Here is a 20,065-nt window from a genome sequence, read left to right as displayed (position 1 = left end):
CGAGCCATTTTAATTATTAATATTTATCGTTAATTTAGGGATGGTTTGAATTCTCGATCACGATTGTAATATTAAAAAAAGAAGAAAAAAAAGAAGGGATAGTTGCAAATTTAGCAATTATATTCAAAATAATTAAGTATATAGCAACATTTTTAAAAAATTGCAAATATAGCAAAATCTGTCAAAATCTATCAATGATAGGAGTCTATCATTGATAGACCATGTAGCAAATGTTGGTCTATCACTGATAAACCATAAGAGTCTATCAAGGATAGAAGTGTATCACTGATAGATTTTGCTATATTTGCAATTTTTTTAAAATATTGCTACATACTTAATAATTATTCTAAAAATTGCTACCTATTATAATTAGGGAAAAAAGAAAAATAAAATAATGGTCTTTCCGGCCACGAAGCCCCAGCCCCGCCAAAATCCCCCTTCCTAAAAATAGCAAAAAGGTTTTCAATAGGGCGCCTACAGCTTCCAATTCCATAGCAGCCCAGCAGCTGGGCAGCTCCTCGAACACATCATTCCAAGAAATTTCACTCTCATTCAACTTCCCTCGTCCCACCAAATTCTCTACCCCAAGGTCTGAACCTCCAATTTCTTCAATCTCGATTCGCGGCGGCCATATCTTTCCCCGTTTCGTACTTTCCTCGTCCGGGTAATTTTTGTTTTTGCTTCTTAATCCCTTTCATTCAATCGATTGGTCACTTCCATGGTGGTCCATTAGTCCTGCTCTCCTTTTGGTTTTGCTGCATTACTGTCTAATGAATTGGGGACTAACATTAGGGCATGGGCTTTTTTTTTTGATATGGGTTACTTGATTGCTGTTTGTTTCCGTAGTTGTTCGTTTTTGGCACGCATTAGGGAACATTTGTGTAGTTGATAGTGGGACTGTTTTATATTGGAGCAAAGAAGAGGTTTTGTTTTTTGGAATTTTCGGGTTTCGTGATTTTATCAGGAAGCAATTAGGGTGCCTTGGTTGTGGTAGGTATGCGTAGGTTTGTCTATTGGATGATACATTTCAAGGTCTTCGATCCTTCTTAATAGCCTTAAACTATGTAGTCAGCCATGGTTGAGAGGTATTTGGAAGAGGTTTAGTCTCTTGCTTGATTCAATGCCTCTTCGTGGGATTCACTCTCCATGGTTTGTGCAATTGTCTGTCATGTTTTGTTATTTGTAACTGGATACCTTTTTTTGACTGGTTAGCTTAGCTCTCGTGGTGGCTCATTTTCTCCAGCTGCTTCTTTTTACGCCCTTGTATATTCTTTTATTTTTCTTAGTGAAAGCTTCATTTTCCTTAGGAAAGAAAGCTGAAACCATGTTGTCTCTCAAAGCTAGCCATGAGATGGATAAAACCTTAACGAGCTAGTAGAGTTGGCAAAATCTCATTTATTTATACTTTTTTGAAAGACAAACCATACCCCTATACTTCAGAAGAAAAATAGAAAGCATACAAGGGGCATACCAAAAAACCAACGTTTTAAAGGAGTAACTAAAACAGAAAAGGGCTCCAAACTCATTTCATGGGAGATTAGAGGGGGTGAGCTGTAAGGAGCAAGTCCTTGACACCCCAATTAAAAAGAAGAAAAGCCACAAGGAAACATGTATTTATAAATAGTAACATAGTAGGATGAGCGCTGTAGGTGAACAAGAGCTAGCGTGACTAAATATTTGTTATACCTTAACTAGGTAATTCATTACATGAAGGCAGAAGTTAATTAAAATTTAAAAGAAAACATGTATATGAGGGGACTGGGGTATGCAGGAAACCTTGTTTATAATACCAAAAAGAGGTTAAGCCTTGAATTACTGTTTCTTCTGGAGAGTTGTTGAACTTTTGAAGCTGCTGGAAAAATATCCAGCTTGGAAGATTGTGATGGAAGGACTTGGGCCATTCATCTTTAGGGCGTAATTATTGTCAATTCTCATTCTTGGATAAAACCTTGGTTGGAAGATGTTTGATTCAGAGTTTACTATGGAAACTTGCTTGGGTGCCTGGGAAGATTTGGATGATCTATTTCTCAGTATCCTTACAGTAAGTTGCTTTGACATTCTCTTCTACAATTCTTTGGTATGCCCTGCAACTTTTGTTATCCATCAGATGGAACTGCGTAGTGTTTCATATCCACGTGCTCACCTGTTCAAGAGGAAAGCAAAGAAGCTTAATTGTACTGTGGAATTGTTTTACTGAAAGGAACAAGAAAATAATGATTGGGCTTGCAAAAGATTGGGGGGAAGTATTTGAGTCACTCAATTTTACCTTTTTCTATGGCTCTCTCTATAAAGTGAGTACAGAAATTATATTCCTCTGCAGTTTATTGTAATTTGGGTGAATGTCTTTAAAGTTTACATCGGAAATATGTTTGGTTGCTCTTTTAGATTTGCTTCTAGGTGTGTGGATGTTGGGCTGTAAGATAGCACATTTTGCTAAGCAATGAAAATATGAGAATCTTGAACATATTTTTTTTGGCACATAACGATATGATGGATGTTTTTGCAGTTTTTTCTTAGTGTCCTTGGTTTACAGGATAGTTGTCATGCCATATCACAAGAAGTTACTCATTAACCTTCCTTTTGTTAAAAAGATTATTTGGGAGGATGTTTCTTGTTAGAAGGGATATTAGGAAAATTCATTGTGATCAATGGACTTTATGCCATGCTTTGGTTTTATTTCATCCTGACATTTCAAAATGATATCAGACTATTTATGAATCTTAATAGTTTGAGCATCTCATAATTTGTCTTTTGGGTTTTCCTTGTTCTCCCTGGATTGCGTTTTTGTATGGCTTAGCATTGTGATCTTCTTTATGCCTTTTATTAGAATCTGTTCCTTATTCTTGGAGAAAATTTATCATTGGTTTTGCAGTTCTTTTTGGGACTTTGCATCTTTATCTGAGAATGGCCAATAATCCTCAATATTCAGGTTTGCAGGTAAAATGTTTCCGGATTCCATGTTCTCTTTGTGATGTACATAATTTTTATTTGATCAAGAACTAATATTTTGTATTTTGTTTCAAATTCTAATTTCTTAATTGCATATTTTCTACTTCTGAAGCCCCTTCGGCCTCCCGTTGTTGGTCCCATGGATCAAGCTAGATCATTTGTTCCACCCATGAATTCTCAGGTAATAAGCTACTGACGAATGAGTCTTTTAAATCTTCTGTACTTATATCAGCAGTTTGTATAACCACAAAATCTCAAGGACTTGATCTAACTCAATTATTTATATCAGCAGTTTCGACCTGCAGTCCCTGCACCTCACTCACAGCAGTTTGTTCCCATGCCCTCGCCGCATTTTCAACCTCTTGGCCAGGGTGTTCCCTTGATGAATGCTGGAATGCCCCCTCCTCCTCCTCAAGCTCAACAATCCCAGTTTTCCCAGCCAGTGGCTCACTTACCTCCAAGACCTTGCGAGCCAGTTCACGGGACATTACCACCCCAAACAATTCCACTGCCAGTGGCTCAGCCAAACAGGCAATTTACTCCTGAATTGCAACAAGTACAGCCTCTCACTCAACCTGCTGCTATTGGGATGCCTGGTCCAGGTGGCTCTGGAACATCTTTATCTGCATCATACAGTGTAAGTTTTGTCAATCATGGGGAAAATTTAATTTTATTTCTTTGTAGTACACTAAGAAGATCTACATAACAATAAAATGGACATTTGGCTATAAGATTCAATTATTTTGCATTCAAACTTCTCTAAGTTTTTGTGGAACATTGGTGTTTTACAATAATTTCGTTAAATCCTTATTAGAATGTATTTTCTTGTAAAAAGTTTCAGTTACTTAGTTATTCTGGAGCAATTTTGGGATTGTGTAAATAATTTTTGTTATGTTTAAAATCACTATGAAACATGTCTTTAATCACACAAAATAAATTTAATGTTTAATTTTACACTTCTAAATGCAAATTTCATACCATCAAAATTGATTTTGAGTGATTAAAAAACATATTTTAGAACGAGTTTGACAATGACAAGATATCATTTTAGAATCACTACAAAACATCCTTTTAGTCTGTTAGCTAAGATTGAGGGTAAAGGTATTCTTGTAATTTCCTATTTAAAGAGGGATCATTATTTTCTGTAATTGTGTGTGTTATTATCATCGAACAATAATTCTTTTTTCCCTCGCTACACTTGTCAATCCTCGTTCAGAATATAGCTCTTGATTTCTGATTTTACACCCTTTGACTTGTTTGAAATCTTTTCTGTGCAGTATGGACCACCTCAAAATTACAATACCACTATTGTTCAACCTGTGCCCCAATCACATGCACCGGTTGTTTCTTCTGGAGGCCAGCTGGGGAGTTTGGTTTCAGTCACACCTCTGAATCACTCAAGAGAACAGCCTTATGCTACCTCCTCTGTAACTTCAGTATGTAATCATTTATTTTATTCTTTTTAATCTCCTTTTCTGCTATTGTCTTAGAGTAGCCTCATAATTTACTTTGCATTTGCCTTTTTTCTTAATTTCAGGCAGCCAATGTTTTGCCGATGCCTTCTGCTGCAGCAGCTTCATCAGAGTGGAGAGAACATACATCTCCTGACGGTAGAAGGTATTCACCATCCCAAACACATTCTTCTATTCTATTTTGATAACTAATTTCTCTTATATTACCTGGACTTCCAAGTCCTTAAGAACTCAGTTAAGTCCCCAAGTCTCAATGAAAGTCCTGTCTGTCATTTAAAAAGAAAACTCAGTTAGGCCCCTCATGAAAAATTTTAACTTGAGAATTTTTCAGTAGGAAATTAATTTTTCTTTAGGTTGTGATCTCAGAGAGTGCTTCTGTACAGAATGGCTGGCTAGTAAGTTTTCGTAATTTTTGCAAAAGAGATTGGGTGAAAATTTTATGTTACTATTAACTGATTGCACTTCTCATTTTTCTTGTATCATGCCGGAAATTAATTTTTGTATTACCATGATCCCAGAGAAAGTTCTGCATGTGATGGCCAGCTAGCCTTATATGTGAAAATTTTACACTAGTAGATCAATGGCAATTTACTGGTTGTGGTCGTTGTTTACTAATTGCATTTGCCTTTTTCTCTTTTTCTTTTCTATTCTTCCTCTTAATATCATGCTATTTTCTTTTTCTCGTTTCTTAGATATTATTACAACAAGAAGACCAAAATATCTAGCTGGGAGAAGCCTTTTGAATTGATGACTGCAATAGAGGTGAGTTGAAGGACAAACTTTGCTATCCTTCAAAATGCCATAATTGCAGTGGCTTTTGATTTTCTGGATGTTGCATTTTTCTTACCCCTGTTAAGATTTATTCTAAATTTTTGACATTCTTTCTCCAGGGACGTTTTTCTATTTGCAAGAATGGTACTAGTTAATACTTAATTGGAGTTTATTCCCTTGTTCTTTTACCTTTTTGTTTATTTCCTATTTTGTATATGATTGCACAATGCTACAACTGGTAAAATTATTATTTGATTGGTACGTGCCTTGGAGGATTATCAAAGGAAAATACCAAATAATTGACAGAATGTTGTTTTTTGCCCCTTAAGTCCAAGTTAAAATGGGATTACTCAACTTGTTTTGCATGGAATGAACGTGAAAGCTATCTTCTTCCTAAAAATCAGTTTGTTAATAAGAAAAGAAACTGCAAAAAATCCTGTCTTCTTTCTCATTGCGTGTAATTTGAACAAGATGTTAATTAATTGTCTAAGTGTTGTGTCTGAGCCTCTTGCAACTGTTATTAAGGCAGTCCTTTCCTTCTAGAATTTTTGAGATATACTGGCATCTGTGATATGTTTTACTACCTTTCACTGTTTGCATATCATTCTTTTTGCAACTTACTTTCCGTGCTGCTTTCTGTAAATGAGTTGTGTAACTTCGGTAGCTTTAAAGATGCTTACAGGTACATGCTGTGCTACTCTGTTGAGAGGTAGGATAAGCTGTCAGTCTTTGCTGCTTGCTCTCCCTATCTTTCTTGAATGTCAGTAAATTTCTGTTATTTGTGTTATTTCTTTGACTTGTAGTATGACACCCTTATTAATTTATCCAGTTGAATGCTTCTTCAACATTGCTATGGTCATTAATTATGTTGATATTTGTAGGATATGTTACTGGATAATTATTATATGTCCACGATGACTTTTGGATGACTTTGGGGTTTTCTGATGCTAAAATCTCTCAGGATTTTATTCTGATTCCCCTCATCTTTATTTCAGTTGGAAGTACATTTTTTTTTTCTTTTCAAATCAACGATCTGTCCTTCAGATCTAAAATTCTGCTACTGGAGTCTAGTTATTAATTATCTCAGTTAGATTAACTGATGTGAAGTGGAATATAAATGGTACAAATAGGAGTGCGCTTAGTTGATTTTACCTTCATAAGGTTTCTGGCTTTTTGGTTTGTTCCAATTGGTTGGAGGTTTGTGATGCACGAGAATCCTTTCTGCGTAGTGTGCTGGTAGGATTGACAACCCCACAAACCTATAAGGTCAAGGATCCCAGTAAGAGGTGCCAAAAAAATTGAATTAACGCACAAAACATGGTTCAACCTTTCTGAGACTGAAAGACAGATGACAAAATCTGAATGCAGCCAATGGTGGGAATCCTCACCCTAATTTTTCTGAGCAAAAAATCTGGCCAAGAATTTCAAATGATGTTCAATAATTTCTCATGAATTTGGTGCTTTGTGGCTGGAAGTAGTTTTTTAAGAATAGAACTTGCCAACCAAGGGGAATCCTTTGCTTATGCTGTAAACGGCCAGAATGATATTGCCAAACCTCTGCATTGTTATTTGTAGGTTTGTAATTATTTTTGAAGAAAATCTTATGCTCTGAAGCAGGTTGTGTCTCTCAAAATAAATTCTACGAGTATTGGATAATGGATACAAAACTCAACATGAAAAGTTGAAGCATTGATCTTTATCCTAGCACAAACAATAATTTTATTTGGGTTGGTTATGGTTGAAAATAATTGGATTCTTAATAGAGACCCAAATACATTTTCCTTGAGTCAAATGAGCCTATATGTTTTTTCACTTGGGGTCTCGAAATTACCCATCTTCCTTCTTTTGACTTCTTCATCTTCATTTTTGATGAATTTTTATCTTAGGATAATGTCTTTGGAATCAGATAATTCCTGAGAAATCAAATTCTCTTTTGTTCTTAGCTTTGGTTGACAACTCACATAGAGAGAATATTGATATATATCATGGTTTTTTTCTTCTCCCAGTTGGTGTATTACGTGTAAGAATTTATGGAAGTTAAAAATCACGTTCTCTCTTTCTCTCATTGCTTGATATTTTTGTTTGCATTTCTGCTTCTTGCATGGCAGCTAGGAGCTTTATTCAAGTCACATTGTGGGCAGAGTTTTGAGGGAAAAGATAAAAGCTCTCTGGTCCAATACGGTCAAGAGTTTATTTGGCAGATTTGGGTAGTTAGAAATTTGAGAGTTTTTGAAGATTAATTTGTAGACTTAGAGGATGTTTGGGCTTGCCATATTTTTAGCCTCCATTAACCTATGACCTTTTGCTGTATCCCATGATTTTTATTTTATTTTTTCATTTTTATTTTTATTTCCTTTCTAAACTGTTTACGTGGGTAAACCTACACTCTCCTTAAAGTACATATTCACTAGACAATAATCGAAGTCTTATAAATGACTGTTTACTAGAGTTTTGACTTGTCAAAATCTCGTTTTTGTGACAGAGGGCAGACGCATCAACCAACTGGAAAGAGTTCACAAGTCCTGAAGGAAGAAAGTGAGCAGTCTAACTCAACCAATCTAATTGTCTACAAGCTCTTTGCTTCTTCAATGCATTCTTCACTCATTAACCCTATTTAACATTATGAATGTGATACAGATATTATTATAACAAGATCACCAAGGAATCTAAATGGATAATTCCCGAGGAACTGAAGGTTCATTTAATATCTTTCTTGACCATGCATACTTCTTGCTTCTCAACTTTTTATCTTTTGGTTTATTAATTGTTTCCCATGCTATTTTGGTCATCGAATATGTGAAGTTGGCCCGGGAGAGAGTAGAGAAGTCATCTACTCTAGGAACAGAGAAGGAACCTGTTCCTCTTGAACTCCCTTCTGTTTCTACTCTGGAAGCACCATCTACTACTGCTGATACTTCAACTACTGCCAAAGAACTAGCATCTAATGCATTGTCAGTAGCTGCTGCCGATTTACAAACCGATAAGGACGCTTCTCCTGGTGCTGTTTCAAGTGTAGAAACAAATGGTGGAGTTCAGTCACCCGTTAATATAGTTCCTTCTAGTTGTGCTATCTCAGAAAATGACAATACTGCTGGTGTCGTGGAGGTTACTACTGTAGAACCCAGGTATTGGCAGTTCCTAAGTGAGCAATCTCTTTTTTTGTATGTAGGGTGAGTTTGGGGTGACTGACTTTTAAGGGAAATGTCTCTATTTGAAATCTTGAAGTATATTTTTCTATGAATGCTTAAAGTGCTTTTATAAACCCTTTATAATACTTTTGGAATTTTCAAAGTCACCCTTATCAAAATTCTTTGAAATTTTTGAAACGTACTTTTATTTGTCTAGAACAATTTTCACTTTCATGTCCGACAGTTTCCTCACCTGTATTCTGATTTACATCCCATTTTATATTCTCTCATAAAGCGAGTAGTAGGAAACATGCATTTCTCTGTAGCTGTAGGATAATTGAATGGAAGCATAGAATTAAAGAACTGAAAGTAAACTTATGAATGGGTATGATAAAATTTTCAAGGTAGCGAGATCTCCGATGAATGAGTGTCTTAAAAGTAAGCTTTAATCTATGGTTGTTTTTAGTTGTTTGGAAGATAAAGAATTATGAAACAATCCAACTCCAAATACTTTGGCAAATACAAGATATGGCATCAACATTATTGGTATTGTTAAGGGGAAAAAAAGAAAAGAAAGAAAGAAAAAAGGCAATAACATTTACAATCCTACCTTTATTTGGACCTTTCTATTGAATTTTTCACTTTCAATGCAAATTAAGATTTATTAATGCATTACTATGCAGGAATGATTTGAACCAGTCCTCTGCTCAGGATAACGAGAATTTGACAGATGGTGTTTCTGCCCAAGAACTTGAGGTGGGACTTGATTGTTTTTATTCTGATTTAATGTATTATGTTTTTTCCCTCGGTTGTTAATTGTTCTTCATCATTATTAAGGAAACTAAGAAGGATACATCAGATGAGAAAGTTGAATTTACATTGGAAGAGAGAGCTATTGATCAGGAAACTTCTGCTTATCCAAATAAGCAGGTAAAATTCTAACCTACCTTGTCCTCCCCCCCCTCCCCCTCCCTCTTTAGGCTGAATTTTATGTCTTTTCTGATTATCAATCTCTTATGTAGGAAGCTAAAAATGCATTTAAAGCTCTCCTGGAGTCTGCCAATGTTGGCTCTGATTGGACCTGGGATCGGGTAATTGCTAAAAATATGTCCAAGTTTTTGCTTGTAATTAAGCCACTATCTATAACTTGTATCTTAATTTATTAGGCCATGAGAATTATAATTAATGACAAGAGGTATGGTGCTCTGAAATCACTTGGGGAACGGAAGCAGGCTTTCAATGAGGTATGGCATGTTGGACTATTTTACTTTAGTCCCCTTTTATTTTTGAAATCGAAGCGCAAAGCGAAATGTAAACTCTAGTCCATGCTATTAAATTTCTGTAAGATGGTCCTGTGATGCTGTTAGTGATTCATTAAGTAATCTGTGCTTTGTTGTATGTCGTAGTTCCTTGGTCAAAGAAAAAAACAGGAAGTGGAGGAAAGACGAACCAAACAAAAAAAAGCGCGGGAAGAATTCAGAAAGATGCTGGAAGTCTGTATCTTCTTTCAAAGCTTGTTTGAACCTATTCACGCACAATTTTCTTATCTTTTACCTGTATCTGGTTCTGTGCAGGAGTCAACAGAGCTCACTTCATCTATGAGATGGGGGTTTGTCTTCTACCCATCTATGATCCTTTTCCATTTTCACCTTTGTCATTATGGGTTGTCTGCTTTCTTTGTGATTTGTGACACTTGCGAAAATTTTAATGAACAGCAAAGCTGAGTCGATATTTGAAAATGATGAGCGATTCCAAGCAGTTGAAAGAGATAGGGACCGGCGCGATCTCTTTGAGAGCTTCTTGGAGGAACTCAAGAATAAGGTATACATCTGTATCTTTATAGCTCCCACCTCTTCTCTTTTGACTGATGTTTCTCATCGTCCTTCACTATTGTATGAAACATAGTAGTGGATTAAATTCGTCAATTGGCACATGCATGTAGCTGTAGTAAATATCCTGAGTAAAGTTCTTAAGAATGCTTGATGGAAGTTCAATACATTATCCAGTGTCCCTGTTTGTATTTATCACTTGCCACTTCTTGGCTACCTAAAAGGATGTGGATTTAAATGTTTTATTCAGCGCAATTAAAGTATGTGATTAAATAGAAAATTCAGTTGTTTGCACCACAATTTTAAAGGTGTCCGTTCTTCACTTTCCCTTTTCTCTACACGATTTATGCTTTGAGTAAATCTTATTTCTTGGTTAGGTTGTCAAAAGGAAGCTGTGTTGAGGTCAATTTATTATTTTTGTCTTTTCAACAATTTTCTTTTTCACTAATATGATGGTGGTTGATGGTCAGGAGCGTGCAAAAGCACAGGAGGAACGTAGTCGAAACATTCTGGAATATAGAAAATTTTTAGAATCTTGCGACTTTATCAAGGTACTCTTTTAGGCTTTCTGCAATGTCTCAAAAATTTATTTTGTACCATTGGGCACCCTTTTAAGACCTTTAGCTTATCGGTCTTAGTTGGCAATTGGCACTTTTTCTGTAATCTCCTTTTGGTGCTTGGGGTTTCCCTTATTTCATTTTATCAATGAAATGAAATGTTTCTTATCACAAAGAAAAAAAAAAAAACTCAATTGAAGTGTTCTACTATTTGAATTGCTTCAAGGCTAGTAGCCAGTGGCGTAAAGTACAAGATCGGTTGGAGGTTGATGAAAGATGCTCACGCCTTGAAAAAATTGATCGCTTGGAAATTTTCCAGGTAACCTTTTATATTCTAATAATGATTCTAACATCTGTTTGTTTGTTTTCATTTATTTATATTTTAATGGCTAACTTGAAACAGACCCATTATTATATTAATGAAAAAAGAAGGAACAGCGTAAAGGCCTTGGGAAAGAGGGATCCCTAAGCCTAAAGAGGAGGTGCAAAAGCGTTATACTAATGTTTATAATGACTGACCAATACAAATAATTGCAACAGATTGGCCTAAGAATTTAGGAGTACAATTAACTAATCCAAAAGGCTTTCAGGGAAAGTTTCCTTTCATTGAAATATTATCACATTTCTCCGATGTTAGAATGTGATTGAGGATAACATTCTTAGAGCCTAGAGGATCTCATTTTCACACATTATTTCTGTTGGATGGCGGGTTTGTGACATCTATCTTATCTTTCAATTTTTTTGTACAAGCCTTCTCTCACAAATCTCCTTACATTTGTATGTTTATTTCACCGACTTCTCTTTGCACACCCTTTCATACATACATGTACTTTCACAAAAAACACACACACAAAGAATAAGCATCGCTTCCATGTTTAAGGAGTTACCAGGAAGGATATTGGGAAAAACAGAACTCTTTTGGCTAAATGGTTATGGCGCTTCACCTCTGAACCTGATTCCCTATGGCAAAAAATCATCACTACTAAATTTGGTCCCCATCCTTTTGTCTGAGCAGAACTCTTAATGTATATTGCAGGAATACCTACGTGACTTAGAGAAGGAAGAGGAGGAGCAGAGAAAAATACAGAAGGTACTTCTGTTTGCTTCCTTGTTTAATATTATACTTTCCCTTCTTTAAATAAACTCCTTAAATTTTATGTACTACAGGAAGAATTGAGAAAAGCAGAACGTAAAAACCGTGATGAGTTTCGCAAGATGATGGAAGAACACATTGCTGCTGGGCTTCTTACTCCTAAAATTCATTGGCGTGACTACTGCATGAAGGTTGACACTTGACATTTTCTTTATTATATTTCTTAATTACGATTAAATATATATGGTAATAGCATTCTGAGAATGTGCATCTCTCACCTCCACCCTCTTATCTCCTCAGGTTAAAGAGCTACCTGCATATTTGGCTGTTGCTGCAAATACTTCTGGTTCAACTCCAAAAGATTTGTTTGAAGATGTTGCTGAAGAACTACAAAAACAAGTTAATAAACTATATCTTTTGATCTCTTTGCGAGTACTTTACAGTCATTTTCAAGCTTAAAAATGTTGAGTAATTTCTGGATATTTATTTGATTTGGTTAAGGTGCTTTGTGAGAGGAGTAGAAAGCAAGGGGTAATATGGTGATAGTTAGTTTGTTTGTTAAAAGGCTGTTATGAGGTTGGCAATATTGTGTGTGTTTAGTCTTTGAGTATTCCTCTGTTTTTTTTCTTTCTTTTTTAATAAAAAAAAATGGGGGGGGGGGGGGGGGGGGTCCCTCAAAAGAGGAGGAAAAAACAGAGAACAACCTGAAGGAGCCCCTCTCCAGATTTCAACCCGAACTTTTATCTCCCAAGCTTAACAATGAATCAATGTTGATTGGTCGACTCACTTGCATTTTGATGGTCCCTTAACTGTTGTTTTATCTAGGATAGTCTCTTTGTTTTACATGTATTAATATCTTTATGTTGTAAAGATCGTTTGTTTGGTCTTTTAGTCATGTTTGTTATCCTTATTTTGGATACGATAATGGTGCTAAGGGGGTATCAACCTAATCGATATGTCTAGGTGTGCCTACTGATCTTGAGGTTATTTTGCTCATTGTATAAGTCTCTTGTACTATGAGCTTAAGTCTCATTTTTATCTAATAAAAGAGGCTTTTTTCTCTTGAAAAAAACAAGGAGCCCCTCTCGGAAACAAAGATTACAAGAAGGCCTTCCTATCTAGGTTTGATAGAGTGAGTGGTGTAATTACAATTTTGTGTTGGGCACTCCGATTAGAAGCTGTAAATTGTACAACATCACTAATATTCTCAAAAGAGTTACACTTATTTGAAAATGTTATGTTATTTCTCGACATTAACCCCAAAATAGCCTTCAATACATCGCTCCATAGCACGCTGGGTTGTTTTCAACCTCTTCTACTTAGGGTGCTGGGTGGATTCATATACCTTGAATTATAGGGAAGTTACTATGTTTTTTTATCTTTCATTTTAATAATTTGGTTTTTATCAGCTTGATTTAGCATGTGAACCTTTGATTGTTGGTATTGCAATTATTCTTCTTTTTGAAGTACTGTACTCCCTTACTCATCTTGTGAAGTGTTTCAATTTTTTCTGTCAGAGAAGAGTACGTCTCCACTGCCGATCTTGTGATACCATAAAAATAAGTCTCTATGCTTTGATGTTGAGAAAAAAATTAGATTTTGTTTTTGTGGTTATTTTAGGTCTTTCCATGTACTCACAATACAATGTTCCAGCATATTGTTAATTTGTTACCTGTTAAGAAGCAATACTCTGTTCTCACCATTCACCTTTACTTTTGTATTGGTGAAATTCTGCTGTATTGAGGCTGATTTTTTTTTTTTTGGGGGGGGGGGTATTTTTGCAGTATCGTGATGACAAAACTAGAATAAAAGACGCTGTGAAGCTGAGGAAGGTATTTTCCATCCGCCCAAGCATTTTTACCTGTTCTGAATTATAGTTTCTAACCTAATCTTTTGGAACCATCAGGTTGCAATATCATTGTCATGGACACTTGATGACTTTAAAACTGCCATTTCCAAAGATATCGGGAATCCTCCAGTACCAGACACCAACTTAAAGGTATTTTCCAGGCATAAAGCATTCTTATTCTTGATGGAATCGAGTAATCTACCACAGATCAAGCCTTTTTAGGAATGCGGTCCGAGTTATCAGTTGCTTTGAACTTCTCCTTTTGTTGGACATCTGCAATTCATTTGATGTCACTTTGCAGTGATGGTTTTGTGTGCTTTTCTTGTAGCTTGTTTGGATGAATAAGTGATTGTTTTTAGTGTGTTCGATAAGCTTTAGTTCAGTCTTTGGCCTTGTTTCTGGAATTTTTCCAGTGGTGATCTCATTATGAATGTGCACATATTTCTGCTCATCTAGTAAGTCATATACTTGTTTTGTTATGTGCTACTGACTCCGATAGGGATTTTGATGTTCTACATGTTTTGTACTATCAGATCTCTACTGGAGTATATTCCAGTATCTGGAGGTACTCATGAGTTGGGCATCATTCTCTAGCGCCACCCAGAACCTGATTTTAGTCACATATGTCATTTTCTTGAACTTTTTGATGTAACAGCTACAAAATTTGAACTTTTGGAAGGAAAATAAAACAAACTAGGACTGATTTTAGGTCAGAAGCCGCTCGATAAAATTTCCTCCATTGCTGGTTGTTAAAACTTCACTTAAAAATCTTTATCAAAGTCCGTTAAACAAATTTCTCCAAGAAAGGTATTTTTCTATTTACACCTCAAAAATGGAACAAAAAGGAAAAAGAGAGGCATAGTGGTTAGTCTTCTTTAGAGATAATTTAGGTGTCTAAGGTTAGGATTCTGACCTTGTAAGGTGAGCTGTTATCAATGCTATACAGGTGGTTTTGTGGAACTCTCCTTCTGTGGGCGTTATGTTATGGAATTGATCCTGTATGTTCGATATCTAGTATCTATAGTCTGTCTTAATGAATTAGAGATGGTTTTGCTGAAAATTAGAAGACCTTGATGGCCTGTGCGATTGTAAGTAGTGCCTAGATGATGGTGTTAACTTTTTTGTACTAGTTCTATGTTTGCCACAATACTTTTCTTCTCTATTCTAGCGTTAGAAGAAATACTAGGTGCCTGGAGATGACCCATTAGTTTTTCAGTTTCAGTTATCAAGATTCTTAATCACGTGCTGGGTAAAGATGCCCCAGGAGGAAATCAGCTAGTCCACCAAAACCAAAATATCTTCCACGTTCCATATTTTTGTTTACGGGAATGTGTGATGTATCTGTATAAAATAATAGTGTTTGCATGTGCTTGTATTTAATCTTTCCCACAATAAATTATTTGTATAAGACACCATTATTTTATCCATGGCAAAAATTACTGGTTTGAAGTACTTCCTATACCATTCAACTTCACGTGTTCTTTCTCATGTGCTCCCTTTTTAATTATTCCTGGACTATGGTTTGCAGTTAGTATTTGATGAGTTGCTCGAACGGGCTAGGGAGAAGGAGGAGAAAGAAGCTAAGAAGCGTAAACGTCTTGGAGATGATTTTTTTAATCTTTTGTGTTCATTTAAGGTTTGTTATGTTTTTTGGTATCTGTAATTCATATCATAGTAAATGAGTGGGTCTTTTTATATTTTCTCCACAAGTAAACAGTAAATAAATAAAGATTACTGGAGGTCTCGAACCCATTTTCACCTTATGCATTTCTTGTAGGAAATATCTGTATATTCCAATTGGGAAGACTCAAAACCCTTTTTTGAAGGAAGCCCAGAATACAGGTATTCCTCATTTTCATTATGTTACTGCACATTTTATGCCTTTTTTTTTAGCTTAAACCCCTTAAATAGAAATCAAGGGATCTCTTCTTCTTCTTTAGTATTTGTGTATTATTATCGTTTTTTTTTCTTTTTAAATAGAAACATTTCATTGATTAATGAAATAATGGAAAAAAAATCCATCACATGGATACAGTAAAATGCTCCAATTGGAGATTAAATAAGATAAGCTTAAGTGAGTAAAAGGCCATTTAGTTTTAATTTCTCCACTATTACTACTACTATTACTATTATTTTTTATGCTTTTAACTTTTAGGTATATAATTTCCCGTATGTGTTAGGTTCTATTTCTTTATTTCACAATGTGTCCTCTCCTTTTCGTTTACTTGAATTCTGAAGAATTTACATTTTGAATTTAATTTTGTAGTGCCATCGAGGACGAGAGACTCTGTAAGGAAATATTTGAGGAGTACATTGTGCAACTAAAAGAGCACGCAAAAGAAAATGAAAATAAGCGAAAGGAGGAAAAGGTACTCAGCTACTTTCTATTCAATTCTTTAATTTATACACAGTGCTGCTGAGTTTTTATATATATTCTGTTAGTTACTGGAAAACATTAACGGTGGAAATATGATCTTTTTTACATAATATAAGTATATCTTTCCTTTTTGTTTCAATATTAGTGGAAGGCTGGTTCTGTGTTTGAACTCTTACTATGTTATTTCTTCCTAGGTTACCATTGATTTCCATTTATTGTTTTCCATAGACTCTTAAGTTTATAAGCGGGAGAGTGCGTTAAAGTAATAATATAGTTAAATTTACTGCTTAAACTTTTGCTGATTAGTATTGGTGGCCTCGGTAGCTATGTTTTTATCCCGAAGTCAGCCAAAAAGATTTTGAGATTCTACAGAGTCAGCCACTATGTGCATTGCCATTTAATAAAAAAGTCAAATTTCCTTATGAAGTTTTTTCTCCAATTTTATAGGCAAGAAAGGAAAGAGAGAGAGAAGAAAGAGAGAGAAGGAAGGAGAAACACAAAAAGGGAGAAAGAGAAAAGGAGGATCACTTCAAGAAAGATGGAGTAGACAATGAAAATGTTGATGTTTCAGATACCCTTGAATTGAAAGAGAATAGGCGATTGGAGAAAGAACGTAGTAAGAAACAAAGGAAGAGGCGATATAGTGATGAGGAATACTCGGATGAAGATGAAGCAGGCCATGATCGATCCAAGAAATCCCAATCACATAAAGACCGGAAGAAGTCTAGGCGGGTACATTTTCTTTTTCTTTTCCCTCTGAAATGGTTGATTTCTCTTTCCCCGACATTGTACTTAATCCTATGCTCCCATCTTATCTTGCTGTGTGGGCATGTGTTTGATTTTGTAGCATGGATCTGCTCATGAGTCAGATGGTGAAAGTAGACATAGAAGGCACAAGAGAGATCATCGAAATGGTTCATATAAGAATTTAGATCACGAGGAGCTTGAAGACGGGGAATGTGGCGACGATGGGGCAAGTAGATAGTTTTTTACTTCTATACTGACTATTAGTGGATTCTTGTTAACTTATATTATTTTATGATGTTCAACTCATTTCTTGGCTTTGTGTATACGGATTAATTTATTGTTAATAAGCCGTCTCTGTTGATCATAGACTTTTATGCCTGGGTTTTTATTTTGAAGATAGCAGGCCCTCTGTATTTGAAAAGAAAAGGTTGGGGACTAGAGCAGGATGGTACAATTAAGATTAACTCAAGGAAGAAAATTGGTATGCATAAGCTGGTTCCGACACTCTGGATATAGGAAAAAAATTGTCTCTTCTTTTCTATTAGCTCTTCCCCTGCCTTTGCTCACTACAAACTTAGTTGGTGAGACTCTATTTGGAGACGAACTTTATCCATTTTTTCCTCCTTTCTTTCATTCTTCTAAGACGAACTTTTAAAAGCTGAGGAGGAATAAATACACCAGTTAAAGTGTTTGAACAAAGTCTCACAAAAGCTATCAACATTTGGGTTGAAGGATTTAAAGATTTGAATACTTGACCTCTTGGTCGAGGACATAAGCCTTAATTAATTGAGAATGAGGTATGTTCAAGTTTCGCGTTGGAAAAGTGAACTACAATACTGTTCTTGTTCTAATGTTTGCTCATAGTTCTTAGTTTGCAATAAATATTAGATGCATAACTTCTTACGAAGGCTCCCTGGAATTTGCATTTTCAGTCCACCAGTCTCAGACTCTCACTACCTTCATTGAGTGGAAAAAATGAAGTTTAAAGTCAAATATGAACTTTTCTTCCTCCATGGTTACAAACAACCATTCCAAATTTATTAAAGGTAGAAGAATCCTTGATGCATCACTTATTGATAACGAGCTTATGAACACATGGAAAATAAACAATTTTTTTTTTATTAAGCTTGATATCGAGAAAGCTACAATAAAGTGGATTGGATTTTCTGTGACAATATTTTGAAGCCAAAGGGTTTTGGTTTCCTCTGGAGGAAATGAATCAAGGTTGTGTATTACTTAGTACTTACCTCATCTCAAATTCGTTGATGACTGATATTTTCATGATGAAACTAGAGCAATACATAATGCTTTTGATGCAGTTCAAGCTTTTGATGGAGCTTTTGGTCTAAACATCCTTTTCGGATAAAAACCAGTGTCATCTATCAAATGACATATCCAAGGGTATACATAAAGAAACCATGTTATAAGGCATATACAAGATGTTTCCAATTTGCAACAAGCAAGGAAAAACTACGGCTTTGAAATGCCAGTAAAGATTTACACCAAATGATTGTTTTGAAGATAACACAATCAAGAACATCTCCGGATGATATGAATTTATTCAGAAAAAATTGAGCGTTTCTCTCATCCCATATCTTCCAAAAAACAGCAACAAAAATACTTGTTCACAAAAGTCTCTTGGAAGGACAATCTGTCAATTAAAAGCTTCTAGCACTTCTGCTCAAATATCAGTGAAAGGGATAATATTATAACAAGTGACTGGGTTTCACCTCTCTGTGGCATAAACAGCAGCATGATGGAGATAAACAAATCCATGGGCATTGCTTTTGGTGTCAATCTGATGTGCTGAGACATGAATGTGCAACTTCCCAAATGAGAATTTTAATTCTCTTGGGGCACAACAATTTCCATGGGTCGTTACGGTGAGAAAGAGTGATGTCGGGAATGAGATGGATAAGGGACGCCCATTCAGAAATCTCGTCATAATTGAGATTCCTTCTTAATTTTGAAGACAAAGCAAAATTTCCAACATTCCAAACCTCTGGAATAGAAACATCTTTGAAATTTGCTATCACACCATGTCAAAGAGCTTTGGGAAAATTCTAATCTGGTAAGAGGGTTGCCCAAAACCAAACGTCAGACCAAAAGGCAATTGATTCACCCTTCTGAAGCTTTTAATGTATATTATTTTGTTTTGAAACGGAGACAAAAACTTCTTTATTAATAAGAACTCAAAGTACAAGAAATTTATACAAGAAGATCAATAAAGAAGTAGTAATCAAGGGACTCCTATACGGATCAAAAGGTGCACCCGGACATCTCAACTAGGTTGACACCCCCTTAGCGCCAAGCATCATATACCGAGTACAAACATAAACAAACCAACATAGAAACAATAATAAAAGCATCCAGCTTGTTACAAAGGTCCAGAAAACAAAATGGGACCGGAAAAAGCAGCAAGAAACAAATGGGGAGGTCCAAAAAAAAAAAAACAATCTCAAAATTAAAGACTTAAACAGTGGAAATCCTTCAAGTCTTCAAAAAGCAAAAGAGAGCTTCAGGTTGTGTAATCCGCAAACAATGAATCTGATGTATATTATTGAGAATGAGGTTTTCATGATATATAATGTACTTCCATAGGTTTCTGGAGGATACTTTGTGGTTTTCTACAGGCTATTAATTAAAACAGTGGGAGCCAAACTCTAAAATGATCTTCCTCCATTGATAATCCTTTTTATTGCCATAATGCCAAATCCATCTTGCAAGAAGAGCTCTATTCCGTTGTTCAATGTCCACAATGCTGAGCCCATCTTCGGGTCTTGACTCTTAACATCAAGATCCTCTCAGATTAGAAATTACTGGCATTAATCTTTGAGCTTATACCTTCCAATCTGCCCCTGCAGATAGGGGATGGCAAAAACTTATCGGGTATTCCATTAGATGGCGACCCAAAAACATAGCTTTTTCAGACCAATTGTTGGAAAAAATTAAAAAAAAAAATTTCCCATTAAAAAAGGCAAGTTTTGATCTCCATCAAGGATAAAAACAATGCATTCTTCGCCAAGTGGATGTGGTGCTATCATAAAGGAGAAAAAGATTCTTTAATTTTGGTTATTAGTATTAGCTATCGATGCAAAATTAGGCTCAAATCCCCTTGGTAACCTCTCTGGAAGTGGAAATCAGGCTGCATGTAATCTTGTTGACCCTTGGCTCTTTGTTCTCCCAAACTCTTTCAGGTCTCCCGTAAGGTGGTGGGTATGGTAAAAGACCTTTGACAAGCAGAATTTTAGTCCTTGAAAGACGAGTAAGTATCAGAATTATCTGAAATAAGC

At 35.6% G+C, this 20,065-nt stretch overlaps 1 protein-coding gene across 4 annotated transcripts; it reads left to right on the top strand.

Annotated features, from left to right (window-relative positions):
- The first annotated feature begins 406 nt into the window (after positions 1 to 406).
- Positions 407 to 17,138, top strand: LOC103494828 (pre-mRNA-processing protein 40A). 4 transcript variants are annotated; one of them, XM_051087480.1, is made up of 30 exons: positions 407 to 664; positions 2,873 to 2,937; positions 3,062 to 3,130; positions 3,242 to 3,586; positions 4,227 to 4,385; positions 4,487 to 4,566; positions 5,114 to 5,183; positions 7,301 to 7,399; positions 7,675 to 7,727; positions 7,830 to 7,887; positions 7,995 to 8,317; positions 9,004 to 9,076; positions 9,158 to 9,250; positions 9,343 to 9,411; positions 9,487 to 9,564; positions 9,727 to 9,813; positions 9,895 to 9,929; positions 10,036 to 10,141; positions 10,620 to 10,700; positions 10,933 to 11,025; positions 11,743 to 11,796; positions 11,874 to 11,990; positions 12,100 to 12,198; positions 13,584 to 13,631; positions 13,706 to 13,798; positions 15,177 to 15,284; positions 15,426 to 15,490; positions 15,915 to 16,017; positions 16,473 to 16,757; positions 16,873 to 17,138. In XM_051087480.1, exons 2-30 carry the CDS (start codon positions 2,905 to 2,907, stop codon positions 17,008 to 17,010), a joined length of 3,114 nt encoding a protein of 1,037 aa, XP_050943437.1. In that variant the 5' UTR covers positions 407 to 664; positions 2,873 to 2,904; the 3' UTR covers positions 17,011 to 17,138. The 4 variants fall into 4 exon arrangements, with proteins under 4 accessions (XP_050943437.1, XP_050943435.1, XP_050943439.1 ...); XM_051087478.1 differs by having other exon boundaries at positions 3,239 to 3,586; XM_051087479.1 differs by lacking the exon at positions 407 to 664 and adding an exon at positions 2,215 to 2,291 and having other exon boundaries at positions 3,239 to 3,586.
- Positions 17,139 to 20,065: the final 2,927 nt, after the last annotated feature.

Source organism: Cucumis melo, chromosome 7 (assembly GCF_025177605.1).
Source record: "Cucumis melo cultivar AY chromosome 7, USDA_Cmelo_AY_1.0, whole genome shotgun sequence".
Lineage (NCBI taxonomy): Eukaryota > Viridiplantae > Streptophyta > Magnoliopsida > Cucurbitales > Cucurbitaceae > Cucumis > Cucumis melo.
The sequence above is the reverse complement of the archived record's forward strand: the minus strand, read 5'-3'. Positions and strand labels throughout refer to the sequence as shown.